This window comes from Rhododendron vialii, chromosome 1a (genome assembly GCF_030253575.1).
Source record: "Rhododendron vialii isolate Sample 1 chromosome 1a, ASM3025357v1".
NCBI lineage: Eukaryota > Viridiplantae > Streptophyta > Magnoliopsida > Ericales > Ericaceae > Rhododendron > Rhododendron vialii.
In genome coordinates this window covers 9,953,910-9,976,205 of record NC_080557.1, presented here as the reverse complement: position 1 = coordinate 9,976,205, position 22,296 = coordinate 9,953,910, and the positions used below count along the sequence as shown (strand labels likewise).

At 36.8% G+C, this 22,296-nt stretch overlaps 1 protein-coding gene across 1 annotated transcript; it reads left to right on the top strand.

The window, feature by feature from the left end:
* Positions 1 to 1,187: 1,187 nt before the first annotated feature.
* LOC131327731 (receptor-like protein 6) lies at positions 1,188 to 5,524 on the top strand. The gene is made up of 4 exons (XM_058360871.1): positions 1,188 to 1,706; positions 2,761 to 2,865; positions 3,187 to 5,453; positions 5,519 to 5,524. Exons 1-4 carry the CDS (start codon positions 1,235 to 1,237, stop codon positions 5,522 to 5,524), a joined length of 2,850 nt encoding a protein of 949 aa, XP_058216854.1. The 5' UTR covers positions 1,188 to 1,234.
* Positions 5,525 to 22,296: the final 16,772 nt, after the last annotated feature.

Here is a 22,296-nt window from a genome sequence, read left to right as displayed (position 1 = left end):
ACATTTGTCCGTCACAATAGTGCTGCAACTCAGAAAAGACTCAGGTCAACTCACAAAAACCTTACTTTGGTGATTCATTGCTTGACTCGGGTCGATTCCAGTCGTTAACAGTTGCCTGGTTGAATCCAATTTCCAACAAAGCCAAACAGTATTGGAAAAAAAATTCAAAAAATAGAGACGTCCAAAAAGCTTGTCCATGTGGATAATGGCCATTGGAAAAGCACCATTTTAGCAGTAGCTAAAAAAAGCACTTTTGCTTGGGCCGTTGAAAAAGCCCCATTCTAGCAGCAACTAGAAAAGTGCCAGCATGTAGACCTTCTTTTGTAACACTTTTTTGAGTTGTTGGTAGAAAAAGCACCAAAGATCTCAAATTTCTTGTAGTGATATAAATATTCTACACGATTCTAGCAAAAGTTAAGAGAAAATAACTTAAAATCCTGTACCAAAATGTCAAGAAAAGATTAAGCGCGCCGAAGGGGCACAAAATGCATGATATAGAGTAAGTACAATATTTGTTAAGTTTAAGTCCACCCCAAACACGACAGTATGCATTTTTCTCCTTTCATGAGTAGAAAAAATATATTCGTACTTATCTGACTTTGTGGGTGGCCTTTACTTTCTGTGGATATATAATTCCACAATCTTTTGCCCACAATATAACTTTGTCTATCATTCTCGAAAAAAAAAAATAAAGAGGTGCAACTTTGTCTACCCTATTGCTAATTATGGCATTAATTTATAGTATTTAATTGTATGTGCCCTTCAAATTAAGTTCTCCGGGCACTTGGTGCGCGAAAGTTGGCCCAAAAAATTGGTTATAAAAAAAGAGAGAGTTATCTAACAAGCAATATTGCGTAGAGAGTACTAATTAAGTTTGTCCGCTCTGCAAAACACATTTCTATATAAAGCATTTTTATCAAAAAAATAAACTGAATTTTTTTCTAACATATAGTTAGTAGATAATATCGAGTTCTTTTAGTTTGTAGATAAAATTTGAAATCTTTTTTTTGTCAAAAATTGTAGTAATTATCAATTTGAACACTAGAGACGAAGGGAGTACGTAATAAGCAGGAGGCTTCCAAATATTGACTTGACTTGGAAGTCTTGAGTCAATGAAATTCAAATATTTGCTTATGCAATCAGTAATCTCCCCTCAAAGCCATAATCACCCAAAGCCACCGGTCATCTTTCCTCTTTTGCCCAATCTGTAGTTACTCTTTCATTTTGACGAAGGATGGGGGCATTACCGTGGCTATTTCAATTCCTTCTCTGTTTCTTGCAATATCAAGTTGCTGCTTCTTCATCATCAGCTCTTGCTTCTTTTGCTTCTTCTGCAGAATCTGCACACCCCTTGTGTCGTCGTGACCAGAGGTCTGCACTGCTGCAATTTAAGCATATGTTTACTATAAGCAGCAGTGCTTCTTCCGTATGTGATAGATTTTATTCTGGTATTCCTTCATTTCCAAAGACCCTGTCTTGGGATGAGAACGCAACTGATTGTTGCAATTGGGATGGGGTCACGTGCGATGGGTTGACCGGTCACGTGGTTGGGCTTGATCTCAGTTGTAGCCAGCTCCATGGCAAAATCCATCCCAATAGCAGCCTTTCCCAACTCTCTCACCTGCAACGGCTTAATCTGGCTTACAATAACTTCAACGGCTCTCGCATTTCATATGCATTTGGCGGCTTTGCAAGTTTGACACATTGTTTCTCACAAAAAGTGCAAAAACGAAATTGGCTTGGAATCGCGGGCGTGCCAGGACTGGATTGCAGTCCAAACTGTATTTCAAGGCCTTCGTGCCTCAAAAATCTGACTTCTTTCAAACGATGGTGCTAGGCCCAAAGGGTAAGGCCTCGTGATGGTTCGTTGTTCGCCTTTGCTGGATAAGGACTTAAATATTTCCTAACCGTTGTTAGAAAATGGTTAAAAGAAAAGGAAAGGACTGAAAGGTAATGAAGGAACGAAAACAAACTTTATTAATCGGTTAACAAAGTTTGGGTACAAGGAAATAAAATGACATAAAATCTAGTCCGTGCTAGATTGAACAGCAAAATAAAGACAATTGAAAGATAAATTGGGTAAGCCGTGGACCTTGGCCAAGGCCTTCAGAACTGTGATTTATAGGAGCTACAGGCCTTGAGCTGCTTCAAAATGCTCCAATGCATGGCTGCCACATGGCCTTCTATCAAAGGCTTGAGCTTGACCAGCTTCGAAATGCTCCAATGAGGGGCTGCTCTCTGAACAAAACGTGCCTTTTACTCCAAGAAAATGGCAAAGGCCTGAAAAATCCCTCTTTTCTGCATAAAATTTTGAAAAAGGGCAAAGAAAATTTCAGTTTCTGCAGTATCCAGGCCATTTCGGGCCCACCACAGCTGCAGACCAATACTTCACCAGGCCTTTCTTATCATTTTATTGGACCTTGCATACTTGTGGGCCCTCTAAATCCTCTGAGGTTCATCTTTCACGGAAGAAGGATCCAGAAACAAAGGATTAACCAGACCTGGATGAGGTGCTTGTGAGCAGCTTGCTTAGGTCTGCATGAATCATTCACCAACAGCTCCAAGGGGTGCATGTGCGCCACCTGTCTCTAGCCTTGCTTCATGCTGAAGAATGGGGTCCCACCAGTTCAGACCTTGAGCTGCTTGTGAGCAGCTTACCCAGACCTGCCTATCAGGAATATTCTAGAGCTGCTTGTGAGCAGCTTAAGGCCTTTGAGCTCCTTGTGAGCAGCTTAAGGTCCCCCTCATTGCTCATTAAAGGCTTTAACGATGCTCTTAAAGCAGTGGGCCTTTCATCAATTGGGCCTGAACTTGTTGGTAAATCATGGGCCTTTGCCCAATATAAGCCTTTTGGGCCCAAGCCTGGTGAGAAAACCAAGGCTTCTACCGATTTGGGCCCATTTCTTAGGCCTTTGTTACTTCTAGGAATTTGGGTTAGGCCTGGACGAAATACTTAGGCCTGGTGGACTGATTCAAGCTTTAGGCCTTTGACTGATTTAGGCCTATATGGAAGGCCCATCATTTCTTAAGAACCGGCCCTAATTCGTGGGCAACTGGTCATAAGGTCTTTCAAGGCTAGGGCCTCGACCCTCAAGGCTACCTTTTAACCCGTAAATCCGTTTCCTGATTTTTGGCCAAAATTGGGTGTAAACACACATCTAAATCTATCCAATTCTGCTTTATCAGGTACAATCCCATCTGAAATCTGCCACATGTCCAAACTGGTTTCAATTGATCTTTCACTTGGTGATAATTCTAGACTGAGACTTGAACCCCTCCATTTCAAAATTCTCCTAAAAAACATGACCCGGTTACAAGAACTCGGCCTTTCTGGGGTAAATATATCTTCGGGTTTACCCGATTCAATTGGCTATCTCAAGTCTTTGAAATTCTTGGATCTCACCTCGACGGGTTTATCTGGAAAACTACCCGACTCAATTGGTTATCTCAAGTCTTTGAATTACTTGTCTGTCGGAGATTGCAAATTACGAGGTTCTATTCCTAAATCTCTTGGGAACCTTACGCAGATCCGTGTACTAGGTTTAGCGGAAAATAGTTTTACCGGCGAAGTCCCACCTACTCTCTCAAATCTCAAGCAACTTACTGCGTTAGATCTTTCCGCCAACAACTTCCAAGGTAGAATTCCCGTTCTTGCTCAGCTCACAAACTTGAAGGATTTAGCTCTAGAGGATAACAATTTCATTGGTGGGTTTCCACTCTGGGTTGCAAACTTGAAACCACTTGTTTCTTTAAGCATGTATAGAAATCAGCTCGCAGGTCCCATCCCCTTCAATTTAAGTGGTCTTCAAAACCTACAATATTTTTACTTATCGAGTAACTCTCTCAGTGGGGTATTACCTCCATCTTTGTTTTCTCTTCCGTCATTGCTATATTTAGACTTGAGTTCCAACAAATTAACTGGTCAGATTCCTAAATTCCAGCATCGTTTACCATTTTACAGCATCGACTTGAGTGACAATAAACTTTGTGGTGTTGTGGATCTGCAAGTACTCAACAATCTTGAGGAACTTTCTGTTTTCAACACTAATCTTTCGGTGGTCGCTGGAAGCAATGTCAACAATACCCTTCCCAACCTTAAGGGATTATATATGTCATCTTGCAACATCGAGGTGTTCCCTTATTTCTTAAGATTCTCAGAGAATCTTGAAGAGCTAGATCTTTCTCAAAACAACATTCATGGACAGATTCCAAATTGGGTTGGGTTCATCGGAAAGGCTTCATTGGTGAATTTGAATCTTTCACACAACTTTCTCACAAGCAACTTTCTAACAGGCATAAAGCAACTTCCTTGGGAGAAACTAGATACTCTTGACTTGCGTTCCAATTTGCTTCAAGGACCACTTCCCATTCCACCCCCGCTCGTACGATACTTTTTCATCTCAAACAACAGTCTTAGTGGAGAGATTCCTTCATTGATTTGCAATGCGAGTTCCCTTGAGATTCTTGATTTGTCTCATAACAAATTGAGCGGAGCGGTTCCACAATGTTTGGGAAATTTTAGTAGTGTTCTCTCGGTTTTGAATCTGCGCTCCAACGGATTTACGGGGACCCTTCCCTTGGCCTTTGTGAAGCCCAACCAATTACAAAGTCTTGATTTGAGTGGAAACAAATTTGAAGGACCACTGCCAAGATCTTTGGCATATTGTACAAGTTTGGAAGTTCTAAACGTCGGAAACAACAAGATTAATGACACATTTCCGTATTGGTTAGAGACTTTTACTGAGTTGCAGGTTCTTGTCATTCGATCCAACCGATTTCATGGTCCCATAAACACTGTGACAAGTAAATTTTCATTTCCTAGGCTTCGAATTATTGACCTCTCCTACAATGGGTTCACCGGCAATTTGCCTAGGAGGTATTTCGAATATTTCCAAGCAATGAAGAACAGTACCATGCCTAACATACAATACATGAGTGATAGGGCTGGTTATTATCACGATTCTGTGATAGTGACAATGAAGGGGAATGAGATTGAATTGGTGCGAATATTGACTATCTTCACAACAATCGACCTTTCATCCAACAACTTCAGTGGAGAAATTCCAAGTGCCATTGGAAAGCTCAATGCCCTCACACTAAATTTTTCTCATAACAGTCTCACAGGCCATATTCCAGAATCTTTGGGAGACTTGACAAGCCTTGAATCGTTAGACATCTCTTCTAACCGCCTCACTGGGAGAATTCCAAGCCAATTAACAAGTTTGACATTTCTCGCGGTCTTGAACCTTTCGTGGAACCATCTCTATGGACCCATACCCAATGGTCGACAATTTAATACATTTGAGAATGGTTCATATGCTGGGAACTTAGGATTATGTGGGTTTCCATTGTCGAAGGAATGTGAAGATAATCGAACAAAAGTACAGCCACCGGTGTTACAACATGAGGAAGATGATTCAGATTTTGATGGATTTACTTGGAAAATTGTGGTGGTAGGGTACGGGTGTGGAATGATATTGGGACTCTTTCTAGGATCTCTCATGTTCTTAATTGGTAGACCTAGATTTTTTGTCAAACTTGCAGAAAGAAAATTGCCTAAGAAGAGGTGATAAGATTGAGGAGAACGGTTGCTGACACAGTGAATAGAAGAAACTAGCAAACATTGATCGCGTTGTCAGGTATGAGCTGTTAATGCTCTTGGATTTCTTAACCTTTGAATTTGGAAATAGCCTTATTGTTATGACTAGCGTTTCTACATAATCTAGTCTGTAACTTCGTGGTACTTATAGTATTTTATCTGGTGTTGTAACATATACATTGTATAAACTCTGTTGTGAATCTTCTGACAATCCTAAAACATTTACATATGTTTATCCTAATAGTTTTTAGCTTAGTTTTGTGATTCAGCGATCCAGAAAACTAGGAGTTCTCTGAATTTTTAAAAAAATTGAACATAAGCAGTATCTCATAGTAGTTATTGTGGTCTAGGACATTGAGAGCACATCATTGTCCCCTTATTGTGAGATACACTTATGTCCCGTTCTGTTAAGGATCTTATTTTTTAAGTACTTATTTTTTCACTTTACGAGACAGTCATTCTATCACAATACATCACATTTAATTAGAAAAATTTATACTAAGTACTTGGGAGAACAAAAAACGAACTCTATGTCTATGGCTTTTTATTCTTTCTTTAGCTTTTCCTATGTTATATAGAGAGGAGTAATGATATTCGGTGTCTCTCTTTGAACTTCAATACCTGATATTTGGGAGTTAGAATTCCGATGTCACGTCAACTTCAAAATTCCCTTTGGAAATCTGTTGCTATCCCATTCCAATATTATGGTGATTGTGCTTTTGAATTTGTTCATCCATTTTGTCTTCATAATGATTCAAGTCCACTTCCTATTATTGCTTGTTCATGAAAATAAGACTTACAGCAGTACTTTACGTCAATAAGACATTAGATCATGTTTGATTGCTGCAATTGATACAGGATTAATCAAACCCAATCCCACAAAATTTGTGATTACAGATAACTAGGACAAGTGTTATTAGTAATTCCCTTATTATAGGCCGGCACAATTGAATGGGCTCGTCCTGTGTCAACAGGATTAATTGGCATTTGTACTCAAGTGTTTTTTTCACCCTCATAAATTCCCGTTGCAGGTACAAGCTAGGAAGGAAGCTCTGTTGCTATATGAGATATCTTTTGGAATATAGGATGGGAAGATGAGCAAGAAAGTGACGAGTATAGTGGGTATGGGTGTTTGTTTAGGTAGCTAGTGGTTATTCGTGATTTTGCTTTGATTGTGGTATATGTACTCTTCTGGTCTGATGTTGCTCAAGATTTGCTTTTTCTTGGTTTTTATCAAGTAAATCTATTAGAGCATCTCCATCAGACCCCTTGAGTAACAAATATCAGAAACTTTTGGGAGAATAGGTATGATATATGTTTTCCGGTAAGTCCCTTGAATTTAATTTCTCTCTTTCTTAAATTTGGAGAATGCTTCTCAGCCATCGAATATCAACGTTTGTCCCCTAGAAGAGATAACTATAGTTTTGGATCAATTATAAATTTGTGAGATGTTCTCATTTCATGGGGAATAAGTTGGGGCTTACACGCTCTGCCGATATCCAATCTGGGCAGCGTATTGGGTCGAGTTCTTAAGTTCTTGCAATCTCAAGTTGACTGGTGTCCATGGACTCTAGACTTGTTTTTGGATTTTTCTTTGGGCATATGCTCCCCCTCTGTGCAGGGTTGTGGTACTGGGTGTTGTGATCCTATATTCCTTATGCTTTCTAACTTGTTTTGGGTTGATTTCTTATCCGCTCTTGGTAGAGTAGCATATAATTGTCGTGGGTGGGGTGCCAAACATTGTTGTGATGCTTTCTTCACTCATGCCTTCTCTCTGTCAACATCTTTTCATTTCATCAAAATTATTTTCTTTTGCCGTTCAAAAAAAAAGAGAAAACTGGAGTTGATTCTCTTTTTGCTACCCCCATCATATGAAGGCATATTTCCGTAGTGCAATATTTTCCCCAAGGAACCCAACCGTGTAACTAGATTGCCCTTTTCACTCACAAGTCCCAAGACCACAACTCAAACAAACTAATTAAGCATTCCAGCATCAAGGACTCCGAACTCTGAAGCTATTACTACAATTGAACTCCTATTCTAAAGAGAAAGGTCTAGGATTTAGGTTCTGTTCTGCTAAAGTTTTGATTCTTTAAGTACTTATTATGTCTTATTTTACGAGATAGGTTATTCTTTCAAAAAACATCACATTTAATTGAAAAGTAAGTATGTACTTATTTCAGGCCCCGTTCGGCCACGATTCTTATTTTTTAAGTATTTATTTTTCGCTTTACAAGGTAGATCATTCTCTCATAATACATTACTTTTGAACTCAAAAAATAAGTACTTATTTTCGTTAGCACAACGGAACCTAGTAGTAGAACACACCCTTAATCCCTTGTTGATAATTGGATACCATAACCAGTCCAAAGAGTCCCTTGTTGAGAAACAAGAACCCAAAAATAAAAAAAGTAAATAGAAAAAGAGAGTACCAAGTTGATTACTGCTTGCAAGTTGCAAGAGAGAATTAATATTCAAGACTTCGGTATACTTCCAACCACACGATCCACATGTAGATCTCACATGTTATGTTAGTAAATGAAAGTTAAATTCCGGAGTACTCAATAATTAGCCGTTGCAAGAAGCCAATGCGGCAATGCTCGTTAGAAATGTAATTGCGAAGTACTGTAATAAATTCACGTTCTACTGATGTCAGAAATGTCAGGCGAATAAAGGAGAATATGCCTTTCCAATTCGGAATTGTCGACCCCTACAGCAGCCTTCCTATTCAAAACCCTTTTTTGTTTGACGGTCTAAATTAGCTTCCAACGCATGCAAACAAAATTGGCCAAATAAGGGTCGGCACCCACCGCAGATTCGATACCATCTCTCTCTCTCTCATACTTCCAAAACCAGACATCTGTGTCGTCTTCTTGTTCTGAATGCATACAACGTGCAGTCAAATGGAAAATTTGGAACAAACGGAACCGGCTTTCCTTGAAATAACGAACGTCGGTTTCTTCCGAATTCAAAAGTGCTAAACTAATTAAGATTTTAATTTTGAAGATATCATTAGTGTTAGGAATTTTTATATGTAATCGAGTGTCCGGGACCTCGATTAATTCCGGGGTCCAAAAATTAACAACGGGGCAAATGCAGAAACTACTTTCAAATACACATTGTTTTAATTTAAAATTTGCAAAAAAATTGCTGGCAGGTCAAACACGTAGGAGTGGAGAGAGTCTATATTTAAAAAATGAACGGTAATGCCTCGGTCACAGTCTGACCATTTAACTCTTTTGTATCGAATATGGTTCGACTATGTCTTTATCACTGTCAACTAGACTTTTTACTTGGACAACAATCATAGTATCAATATGTACCTACAAATAAATGGCTATGAGGTAGTCAAATGAAATCGTGATTGGTCTTATATAAAACATTTTGAAACATATGTAGATACGTGATTAAGCATACAATAAAACTATGGGTACATATTGAAATGTACATACGATGTACATATGAATTTTGTGAGGCCAATCTCGGATCCCACAAGGGTAATTTGAACCATTCATTATTTTTAAAACATTTTTTTATGAAATCCTATAAAAAAATCAGCTCAACTCAATATCGGCAATGATTTTTTTTGAATTTATGAGGGTTTCGCCCCTATAAATTCAGAAAAAATTCTAACCGATATCGGGTTAAAATGATTTTTTACAAAGTTTCATAAAAAAAATGTTGTAAAAATAACGGGCGATTCGAATCATCTTTGTGGGATTTGAGGTAGGCCCCACAAAACTCATATATACATGGTATGTACTTGACATATGTACACATAAGAGTATGTGTATATATATATTTGGTAGAAATCAATTTGATCATATATCTATAGATACGTGATTAAGTTTCTTTATTTTCAGTGTCTAAAAGTTTAAAATATATTTGGTTTGTATTTTATAATATAATGCAACTTGTTAATGTGTTTATTGATTTCCAATGCAATCATTTTTATACGAGCGATATCCTTTTCACGTGTAGTACAAGATGAATGATTTGGATGATGGCTGTAATTATATGATGGGCTTTTAAAATAAGAGCATGGAAGGATATGAACGAATGGAGCAGAGGGGACAAGGGGTTTTCTCAATTGACTCCACCTAGGTTTCATAATCGTGAGAAACCATGCTTGTCATATTGGTTGTCTCATTTCTCTTCTCGGTCAGTGGTGACCTGAATTCAAGTCTCATAGGGAGCACGTTTGGAGTTTAGGACTATGAATAGCTTCTGAACCCCTCGTTGACAAATAATACCCCACTAACCCCCGGTGATATACATCGTATGACAAAAAAAAATCATGATCACGTTCAAATTGTAAATTTTTTGTTCAACAGGATATTTATACCTAAAATAGATAAGTAATTGGATAACAACATAGTCATGACAAATTTATATTCAATGAAGCTCGCCATTTGCTAAATTAATTGGATAACAACGTACTCATGACAAATTTATCTTCATTGAATCTTGCCATTTGCTAAATTTGTCTTTTCTGAATTTTTGGATTTATTTTAAAATGTTTGAATTTGTCATTCAGTTCAGCTGACAAAAGTACTCACTTCGTGAAAACTAGAAAACTTTTTGTGAAAACCATAAAACTTTCACTACACTTAAATAACTTGCAAGGAAAACCATAAAAGTTTTTGTGATGTTTCAAAAATGTTAGTCATATTTTGAAAAGTCAAAGGTAAAAGTGTTTAGATTTACAAAATCAATTCTCACAAATGTTTGAAAATGATTTTAAAGGTTAGAAAAATATGGAGTACAGTAATGAAAATAAAACCAACTTTTTGAGAAAACATGCATTACCATCCATTCTATAAACTAAAATTTAATTTTTTACATACTTACCGATGTCTGATTAAACTGATTATTTGAGGTAATATATTAATTTATGTCTACAAGATAAATTATTCAGATTAGAGTGATATACACACAATGGAGCCATAAACAGTACTAGCGGAAACATAAGTTGGATAGAATTTAAACTCTTTTTTATCCCTCCTTTCCATTTTAAATAATCTTTCTACAGAAATTTGCGTATTTTCAGATTTCAAAAAATTATATGTTTATATATTCTTTTTTATTTTTTCTACACCAAATTAAAGTATTCAATTTAAAAATTCACTGATTTTCGCCAACAAAAAAAAAAACATTTAAAAAGCGACGGGAAAAGTATATACCGTAATTTTTTAGCATCTCCGTAGTTCGTATAGCTGATCCCCACACAACGCGTCAAGATGTATACCACCACGTGTACAATCTTATCCGTTTCCCCTTCCTCCTCCCTCTTTTTACTTGACGGCCGTGCTAATTACGCCTTCCCATCTCTCTCTTCTCTAAACACTCTGCTTCTATTTCTATATACCCTCCCAGATCACTATCTCACTACCTGCATATACGCAAAGAAATGGCCGTCAACCTTGTATCCATCCGACCGATCGGACTCCGTCCATGCGCCACCGGAGGCCACAGGAAAAGCCCGTCGTCGTCCAACTGGTGGACCCCGCTCTTCGGCTGGTCCTCCGAGCCGGACTACATTGACCACGGAAATAAACTCAGGCTCGATGTGGACACGAAGTCGGGTTCGGATCAGGATCCGAAAGCGTTGCCGACCCGATCACGGTTCGCGTCGGGAACCTTCACCGATGAGAAGGCGAGACGGCTTCGGCTGATGACGACCGACACAGGGGCGTTCCACGACGCCATGTACCACTCCGCCATCGCCTCCCGCCTTGCCTCGGAGTTCTCCCACCGGTCTGAATGCCCGATCCGTGATTGATTTTCCGTCGCCGGCGATGCTCTCTCTCGCCTTCAACAAAAAGTCTACGCGTACAATTTTAAAACACAATTACGGATACAATTATGCTCGAAATTGTTTAATACATGTGAATCCGTATGTATAGAATATCTCCGACGAGATTGTGGCCAGAGTTGTGTTTTAAATTTATGAGGAAAGCATCGGGCTTTTTTTAATCGTATAGAGAAATAATTAGTTGTGGAAAATTGGACTAGATGGTGGAGATTGACGTAGTAACGGTGATGTATGGTTTCGTGGTGGATAAGGTAACTAAAGAATAATGTGTGTATATATCTCTTGTACTATAATTAATTAATTGTATATTGATTGTTTTGTATGCTGCATTAGTGCTTCGTTACGTTTTCTAATGCTCTGATTGTGATCGATTGATTATTTTTAATTAGTGATTGATTTGATATAAAGCCAAGAAATGCTAATATAGATCGAAACCCACTACTTGACGCCACTGAGCTAAAGTTCAGTTAGCGTTTCCCTCGGCCATCCTTTGTGGAGGCATAAGTTTGAGCCCCATGAGTGACGCAATGCGGGTGGAATTTAAAACTATATAGACAGCTCCTGAATTCTTTGTAAATTAATTTATCAACACCCTGCATCCTGTTGAAGTATAAATTGTGACCAAAAAAAAAAACCCTACTACTTGAGTTTGAAACTATATCACGTGAATGATCAAGGTCCAGTTTTAGGTTGAGGACGGAATCCTTTACCGTAGATTTTATGGATTGAACAGTTCAATTTTGGCCTTTTTTGGGGTCCTTTCTAAACTCACTTTAATAATCCGAATCATTTATTTTTTATACCTTCTAAAAAACGTTGATCACATCAAAAATCAAGTTTATTAATTGCTAGGTTCTCAAAGCATTTGTCTTGAGAAAAAGAGAATATACAACACCAAATCAATTACTTCGGATACCAAATCTGAAGTGTCCTGGCGCCTGTGTTCTCTTCATCATGTTATAGATGACTATCATCTATCTAGCTAGTCCCAGACATAATTTGACCACCGGCAACCTCGCGCACCACATTACAGATACTTAAGCTTCGTTCAGTTTCCAAGAATATTGTACAGAAAAGTTATTCTCAGGAAAAGTCAAGTAAAGTGAAGTAAAGGAAAAAGAAATCTATTTTTCTGTGAGTGTTCATTTGACAAAATTTTTTTGCAGGAAAACTAAAGTTAAGTGGTTCATTTGTCGGAAAAAGACACTTATGAGAAACTTTTTTATTTCCCATGGCTAAAAGTAACTTTGAGAACTAACACATACCGGAAAATGTATTTTATCTAATGCAAAGCCTTAACATGAAGCTTAAAAAATAAGTAAATGATAACTAAATAAACAAATGTTAAATAACTATGCTTGATTAGTTGCCGATATAAAAACTCATTGATAAACTGATGATTAGTAAGTACAAAACAAAACTGAAGACTAATGACAAGGTAAATAAATACTTCCAAAAAAAAATCAATTACTAATTTTTTCTACAACAATTATCTTAGAAAGTATTACAGTAGTCGAAATTGTTATTGCTTACGTAAATTTCAAAGTGCCTTTCTAAGAACCTAATTCGTATTTTTTTTGATATTGGCGTCATTTGTTTTTTTTCTTGCCCTCCAATTATTTTGGCCCCACAATGCAGAAAATTTTCTCACAAAATCCTATGCTTTTGGCCAGATCACTTTTGCAAGAAAGTAAATCTTGCAGTAAAACTTAAGAACATTGTTCCCACTACTTTCTTGGCAACTAAACACTACAAAAGTTATGAGAAAGTTGATTTTCCCATAATTTCCTACACTTTCCTGACAACTGAACGGAGCCTCAGTGGAGGAAGTTTTTCTATCGCAACATAGCACCCGACATCTCTGCTACTTTCATCAAAAAGTAAAGTAGTTAATTACTCAAAGATTGTTAACGAAAATGAGATACGTGGCTATGTTTAGAGTTCAGGCCATCTTACAAACTAGAAAGAATGAAAAGCTATATATCACGACAATAGGGTGCAAGGCTATATGAATAGTTGTTTGTTAGCTCATTTTAAGACAACCATGAAACAATTACATCAATTAACAGCACAAACCCGAGATATTACATCATTTACGAGAGTCCACGAAACAACCAAATCTAATACAAGAAATAAATCCATTAGAATAGAAACAAAGAAAAAAACGGAAAAGCCCTCTAAGATAAGAAACACCAATATGCAGGTGGGAAAATTCAAACTCCTGACCTCATAGTGAGATGTAAGAATCTTGTTCAACTGAACTACCCCAGTATTTATAATTTAACTAATATTTGTTGAGTAATCTTTTTGTTGATTATAAAATGAATTTTATTTGTGTTGCCCAATAACCCAATCAATTTAATGTTTTCCTGGATACGAACTTTACGAACCGAACAATTTAGATCAATAAACGAATTGAGACGCACGCACCACATCCTTGATCCTTCCCTGCATTACAACTTGCCTAGTACAAGTTGATTATTACAACTTGCAAGAAGCCAATGCTCGTTAGAAAAGTGATTTGCGAAGAAAGTATTCACTTTCTAGACTCTAGTGATGATCGTCTTGTTCGTTTGAGGGTTTTGAAGAAAATTTTTGAGAATAATGAATGAAGAGAGATAGATAAAGAAAATTTATTGAAAATTGTGCGCAGAAGTTTTGAGTCTCCAAACAAGGTCGGGGCTTGTTTGTTGGAAGTTTTAAGAAGGGGGATAAGAGAACGAGGGGGATAAGGGAGGGAGTGGGAATAGGAAGATGGTGTTCGGTAAGGGGATAAGGGAGAGGGGGAGAGCTTATGCCCTTGAAGGGGCATTAGCTAATCCCACTCCACACCCTTGGATAAGCTTATTCGGGTGGGGAGACGGACCAAGTTGACCTTCAAACCTTCTTTGTGTTCCCAATGTAATTATTTAATGAGGGCAATTAAGTAAATTTATATATCATCCAGTGTTATTCATCTACTCTTATCCACCCAGTTGGTCGTGCAGCTCCTTTTGAGAGTGAGAGGTCGCGCGTTCGATTCCTATGGATAGGAGATCAACTTCTTGTGGTAATACTAACTTCTAACACTCCCACTAACCTTCCGCTGATTTATACAATGTTGACAAAAAAAAAAAAAAAAAACTACTACTCAAACCAAGTATAAGTTAATTCCCCTCGTAACATATTCACCTCTGTTCTTATCCACCTTTCTTCTTTATCTACCCAAAGTCTTATCCGTTCTTATCCACCCAAAACTTTATCTGTCCGACAAATAACCCGACAAATAAGGAGAATATGCCTTTCCAATTCGGAATTGTCGACCTCTAATGGAAGCTTCCTAATCAAAACCCGTTTTTGTTTGACGGTGTAAATTCATTTCTAATACATGCAAACAAACTGGCCAAATAAGGGTCTGCACCCCCGGAGATTCGATAACAACGCGTGCCCTCCCCCCCCCTCTCTCTCTCTCTCTCTCTCTCTCATACTTCCAAAACAAGACATTGTCTCTTCTTATTTTGAATGCATACAATTTGACAATTGGAAATTTGGAACAACGAAGCCGGCTTTCCTTGAAACATCGATCCGTCGGTTTCTTCCGAATTCAAAAGTTCTAAACTTAAGATCTGAAGATATCATTAGGGTTGAGAATTTTTAATTTAATTCTAACCGAGTGCCCAGGCCAACTTTTATGCGCATCGACTATAATTTTCTTCTTAAAATTAACGACCGGACAAATTCTTTAGTGACTCTAAGATTTAAAATGTTTGGTCTCCGTGACATTCGGGCATGCGACTTCGTAGAATCAGTAGCATTAAGATTGAGATACGGTGTTGGTCTTGTGTTTACTTGGAGTATTTGACAATTGTAGCAATTTTATAATTGAGAGGCTTCTCATTTTCCCCACCTTTTTTTATGTTCAGTCTTTGTAATTTGTATAGTTAAAGATTCAAATATTAAATAAGTCACTGTGAGCATTTTTTAACATGCAAAATAATTTCAGAAACCCTATTAAATACTGTTTCTTTGAATTTAGAAATTGCAAACAATCCTTGGCTAAGGCAAAAATTTCTCGAGACGAAGATGAGATGAAGATGGTATACGTGACAAAATGAATGGTTAAGACTCGGTCAAAGTCTGACCTTAATTTTAATTACTTTGTGTCAAATATGATTCGACAAAGTCTTTATCATTGTGTGGTCCACTTGAGAAATCAACAAAAAAAAATAACCGGAAAGGTCTTGATCCGAACAGTTCCAAACAATTTTTTATTGAACGGTTCAATTAAAAACTGCTCAAAACAAGCACTTTCCGATAATTTTTTTTGCCGATTTCCAGCAAGTATCCTTCAAATCATGTTCTGCACACATTGAACAGCTCAGATCATTAAAATTTGATCGAAAACTATGAGATTGAGATTTGGAGTATTTTTTTAGATGTCCATGTAACCGCTCCGTGTGTGTGTGTGTGTGTGTGTATATATATATATATATATATATATATATATATATATATATATAGTCCCTTTCTTATGAGGGATCCCCTACTTAGCTTAAGTGCGGACCTCATAAATCCCGATCGAATTTTGATAATCCGAGTCGCTCAATATAATCAAAACGTGATTTTAAAGTTTCCCACTAGAAATCATAAAAAAAAATGGCCAGGAAAGGCTTCATCTTCATCCAAACAGTGTTTTATTAAACGGTTAAAAAAAACTGCTCAAATCAAACCATTCCCGGTCTTTTTTTTTTGCCGATTTCTCGTGTATACCCTTAAAATTACGTGATCACGTTGAGCGGCTCAAATCATCGAAATTCAATCAGAAAATAAAAGAAATAGGGAGGTCTACACTTGTGGAGCTTATTTAAAGTCCGCTCTTAACTGCTCAAATCAAGCCATCTATCTTTTTTTGTTATCTTTAATCAGCAATTTTCACGTTATGTAGATTCCGAAGGTGAAAACGATCACGAGGACTAATCATTCTACAGTTGCAGTTACATGCGTGTGATCTAATTTCCATGGAATATTCGAATGTCCCAAATGGGTTTGCACCTGCATCCTTTTATTTTTCTGCTAGGATCGAGTCAAAGTAATTTATCTTTGGACTGAAGGTCTGCACGTTCCAAAACACACATATGCATATCAATTTGAGATCAGGTGCAAAATCCAGGTATCGGAAGGTAGCAATTGGACTGAAGTTTCAGCGACTTGGAAAGTTTGCTCGCATTTACATCACCATTGTGTAGGCTTCCATTTGCACCAAGAGAGAATGTAAATTATAGTTGTCTCTCATTCTGTAAAATATTAAAGCATATATCTTAATACAAGTATTACCATGGTGTAAACCATTCATAAGAAGACATGAAGGAGAAAACCCACAAAGGACAAATACAGCCACATCCAAATAACCATAAAAATGTCATTCTTAAGAGAAATTACGAGAGGAGAGCATGACCATGGAACGGGCTGCCATAACAAAGGCCTCAGAAATCGTAACGCTAACACTCTTTTTCAAAGTGGCATTTGCACACAAACAGCTATAATAAGAAGCAGAAATTTCAGCCCAACATACCAAATATAAATAGCATGTCAAGTACCAGTGCTCCATCAGGAATTGACGACGATTCTTGTCATGAATGCTACTGGTTTGGTTAGTCTCATACAACTAGGTACACTACCAAAAACACTACCGGCCTTCACCAAATAAGAAGTGCCCTGGTTCCTGTGTTCTACTTGTCATGTTATAGATGACTACCATCAACTAGTCTCAGACATAATTTGACCACAGCCTGCAACCTGGCACACCACGTTATAGATACCAGTTTCAGAAGTTGCAGAAGATTGCTATCAAAACAGGGCACCGGCCATCTCTGTTACTATAACTGGATTCACACTCAACACCCACTGAACCAGTGAACGTGGGTGCAACAAAAGTTTGCCTTGGTTCATCAACAAAAATCCATAGGTTCACCAATAAGACACTGCTAACACCATTAACTCCAAGGAGCTTTTAATTAATCATAGAGGTGGAAAGACGGTAAGTGTCAAGTGGCAGACAGATTCTTCTAATCAATTTGACCTCAGACAAGTAGTTTACCAAGTATGAATAGCCTATAATGGTCCGGAACCCATGTCTAAAGATGCAACAACAATTTGTGTCAAGCCTCCTAACCTCAGAAACACCATCCAGCCACTAATCAAAAACAAAATTAAGCAGATTTTAAATATGTAGCTACTTCAGCCAGAAGCGCAAACAAAATAGAAGCTTTCCTAAATATAGATTGACGACTTACCAAAAGCTTCGGAATCATTCAATAATTATTTCCTATGCATGTAATTAAACAAGTCACAATTACCGGTGCACAAAATGGAAAGCGAATGAGAAATCTGTAAATCCCAATACGTCTGTAAATTTTCAAGTTGTCACTAGAGTATCAATCTGCATATCATCTCTAAACTGTTTCAGTGTAGCTGTATGGATATCTCAAACCCCACCAAGATCATATGCTCTCGATGTCATATAGATCTGTTTTGAACATTTACATCAAGGAAACTACTGAATATTGTGAGAACCATTTAATGCAGGTGCTTGTGAACAATTTATAAAGGTTTAGACGCCAAAAAGAGAGTATCTTCAATTTCACATATACATAATACTATCATTTAAAGAATTGGAGTACTTATAAAATTGGTATATCTCCTATGTAATGGCTATTAGTCTGCCATGGAATTTGCAGTAAAATCTCAGGCATGATTTCCCACGACACCTTAAGATTGTATATAAACTTGAGAAAACAAAATGTAGAAATGACACTCACTAGCCATAAGCTGAGATAAACTCCAAAGAACTCTTAGTTGGAGCTCAAAAAAAGCCTGAGATAAACATTTTAAAGAAGAAAGTCTAAGAAAGACAGAAGAGTCTTTTCAAGGTTTATATATAATATGGCCAGCAATATTTTTCGTTTTTTTTTTTCGAACTATGAGAACAAGGATCAATATGAACACGTATGCTAAGCTGGAACCCGGCCAGTCGGCACAAGTTACAAATTGACACTTACTAGCCATAAGCTGTGCAATGTGCATCATATACCTCCACAGGAAATATCAAATAGAAGAGACTATTCTACTTCACATTCTTTACCACAAGACACTTATGCAAACTTAAAACTCCTTTAATAACTACAGAGTTCCGTCCACATGAACAATTGACCTGTTCTGCTCTCTTAGAATCAGTACACCAAACAAACCTCTGCAGAACATTTTCACTCTCCCATTAAATTCAAATCTCGAGCATTAAACCTAAATTCACAAAAATGTTTAGTTTTATTCACTACAAAATGATCCTTCCTGCTAGGTGAAAAAATGTTCTCTGGCCAAATTCTTTATGATACCACCAGAAAAGTTGCTTCATTGCCATGAAGCAAAAAGATTATTCCAATACCTATAGCTTGATAGGCGGCCAACATTTCAAACCATTCAATTCCTTCTCTTTCCTCCTTGTCCTCTTTCTTTTTAGTCAACAAACCGAACATACTTGTTGAAATTCTTCTTAACGCTCATGTGAACTTCTTTATCTGCACAAGAGTTACATAACCATGCTTATGTTTTCAAGAGCAGCAGCACTATTCTACATTCGAGCTCCAAACAATTCTTCAAGTTACGCTAACAAATACTGCTAGTTTACCGGATCTATGCTATGGAATGACTCCAAACACTCCAAAATATTGTTAAAACTCCTACCACTATACATCTGAACCCTTCAAGTAATGCTTTTGTTCGAGAACAATACTGTCTTTGTACATCATCGTTCACTCTAATTTAAAATGGCTTACTTGTCCTTTGGAAACATCAAAACCTTGAACTACTCAGCAATATATGTATCTGGTGATCCCTATCATAATCAGAAATCAATAAGAAGTGGCAAAACAATCAAGTACTAGCGGAGAATAGAGGATAGCCCAAGTGGTAAGGTGCTCTCTTTAGGACCATGAGGTACTCGGTTCGATTCTCATCGTAGGATCCCATTCCCACCCCCTTAGATTAGGCTAGTGTAGGTTCCTTGCCTGCATGGGTGGAGGCACTAAGCTACACATGGGGTCACTTGACCCCACTCATTTTGATTTCTCATAAGAATATCTGATAGTTTGCAACCAAATTTTGTTATTTAGACCCCACAAAAAATCTCTAAATTTACCCAACTTGCTTCAAATGCAAATTAAGAATTCTGAGTCATTGTCTTCCTTTTTAGAATTGATAGTGTTACATATAAAGCTATCATGCATCATTTTACACACCAAATAAATTGTTCGGACCAATTATAACGCAAAATTAGATTATCACCATGCATCTACTTATATATAATTAGGGCGCTGCTATTCGCAGCCCCGTATTTTCTTTCATAGCCCGTTAAAAATTTTCAATTATACTCGACAGCTAGTTACCGAAATTGAGATACATTTTCAGCATCTAATTACTGAAATATAATATATTTTTCAACAGCTATTTACCGAAAATGTATGTTCGGCAGTTGTTTACCGAAGGTTGAACATATTTTCGACATGTAGTTACCGAAATATAATCTTGTTTTCAACAGCTATTTACCGAAATGTTATGTATGATTTTCAACAACTATTTACCAAAATGCAGTGGGCCATGGGAGAAAATACGGGGCTGCAAATAGCAGCGCCCTATAATTATTCTCTTAAGGAAAAATTTTATAAATGGTCCCTCTAGTTTGCACGAGTTCTCATTTTTGTCCCTTTAATATTAATTGTATCAATTTTAACCCTATAGTTTCATTCCATCTCAATTTCGTCCCTCTCCCTGATGCCATCAATGAAACAAACGGAATTGAAGGCAAAATTGTTATTTTCTCTCATAGAGGGACTAAATTGAGATTTTATATAAACCAGATGGACTATTTTTGAAATTTTACATTTTACTTTCTATTTTTGCAAATAAAATAAAAAAGACCATAAGTAATTAATGTATTTGACATCTGAATTATTTTTTATTGGGTAATCAAACTATATTGAAGAAAATTATATTTCATTACACACTACAAAAATATTAGAAAATACACAAATCAACCCTTAGCTAATATCTTTGTATCATGTTCTTATGATCTCCTTATTTTTTCGCCCGATAAAAAAAAAAGTTCAAAATCCATGTTTATTTGTTATATGAGTGATCTTATGAGTAAGTCCCAAAATAAATTATACCCATATTTTAATATATTTCATCTCTTAATATTTAATAGTGTTTCATTACTTAATTAAACACAATTACAAGATTTCTAAATACTACTGAACAACTTTTTCTTTTAATCATGTGACAAAGAAAATCACGAGAGTGAAAATTCAATTTAAAAAAAAAAATACAATACCAAGACATTTAACATAGGGGTTGTTTTTCAAAATTTCTCATATTTTTTGTGATATATATAATAAAAACTTTAAAAAATTTCAACATATTTTGATTATTCAATATAAAATGAGATGAGAAATATATTACATACGATGTATTTTAAATTTATTTACAAAAACAAAAGTAAAAAATAAAATTGTAGAAATAGTCTCTCTAATTTGCATGAAATCTCAATTTAGTCCCTCTGTGAGGAGAAATAACAATTTTGTCCTCCAATTCCATTTGTTTCATTAACGCCGTAAGCGAGAGGGATGAAATTGAGACAGAATGCAAATTATAGGGGTAAAAGTAACACAATTGATACTAGAGGGATGAAAATGAGAATTCATGCAAACTAAAGGGACCATTTGTAAAATTTACCCTTCTCTTAATTTAATTACTTTTTGGACATAGCATGTGACTCTAATTTTTAACCCCACTGACCAAAATTTCAGGCTCTGCCCATGTAACTCGAAAACAAAAAATTTCTAATTCGAAGAAATAGTATGAAAAAATGAAGAAAAGGATACACCAAGTAAATCCCATGAGCCAATGCCCCAGCCAACACAGCAGTGAACAAACGGTCCCTCAGAACCGGGTTACGTCGCGATTGAATCCGAACTGAAAATTGAAAACTTACAATTAGCTAAAATTACAAGAAACCCGCGTAATGAAATTAGGAAAAAGATGTGAAAAATACTCCTTACTGAGAGGAAGAACAGGCGCGTAAATTAGGGGAACGAGAAATTTGAACTAGATTCCTCTGTTCTGTCTTCTCATTGCACTTGCCTGTGGAAAACAAATTATAAGAACCAATAAATAAAAAAACTTTCCCCATAAGTAACAACAGAGAGAAAGGGCGAAGGGATGTTAACAAAGCCTATCTATACTACTTTTTTTAAATGTACGAAGATGTTTCCTCCTTTTTTTTATGTCAAAAATACCCCTACTAAAAGTAACAATTAGAACCAGTCTACTGGCACAACAGATTTGCTGTGCGGGGCCCACTACGGGTCCCACACAAGTGATTCGAGCCGTTCATTATGTTTAAAATATTTTTTCAAGAGCCTCTGTAAAAAATCAGCTTAATCCAATAACTATAAGTGCTTGATTTAATCATCTAACTTTTCATTCAAGTTTTTAGAGAATGAAAAATTAGACGATTAGATCAAATACTTATAGGTCTGATTTTTTGCGAGGGCCTTTGAAAAAATATTTTAAACATAATGAACGGTTCGGATCACTTGTGTGGGACCCTTAGTGAGCCCCACATAGAAATATGTGCACAAATTTGTTGTGCTAGTAGACTTTACTCCACTACAATCCTACCGTAATACCGAAGGTCATGTTATAACGGAAGACCACGTCTGTCGAATGACATACGCCTCTTCGAGAATCACCACAGCCTTCGAACATAAAGGTTGCATGCGCGACTCTTGGATTAGCAACCTTGAGGGAAACAAGGGAGCATTTCTACGGTAACACCGTCTGATGCCAT

Coding starts and splice junctions, on each gene's coding strand:
- LOC131327731 (XM_058360871.1), top strand. CDS start 1,235: ATGGGGGCATTACCGTGGCTATTTCAATTCCTTCTCTGTTTCTTGCAA. Junction 1,707..2,760: donor CTTTGCAAGTTTGACACATT/GTTTCTCACAAA, acceptor TGCTCATTAAAG/GCTTTAACGATGCTCTTAAA. Junction 2,866..3,186: donor GCCTTTTGGGCCCAAGCCTG/GTGAGAAAACCA, acceptor CTGCTTTATCAG/GTACAATCCCATCTGAAATC.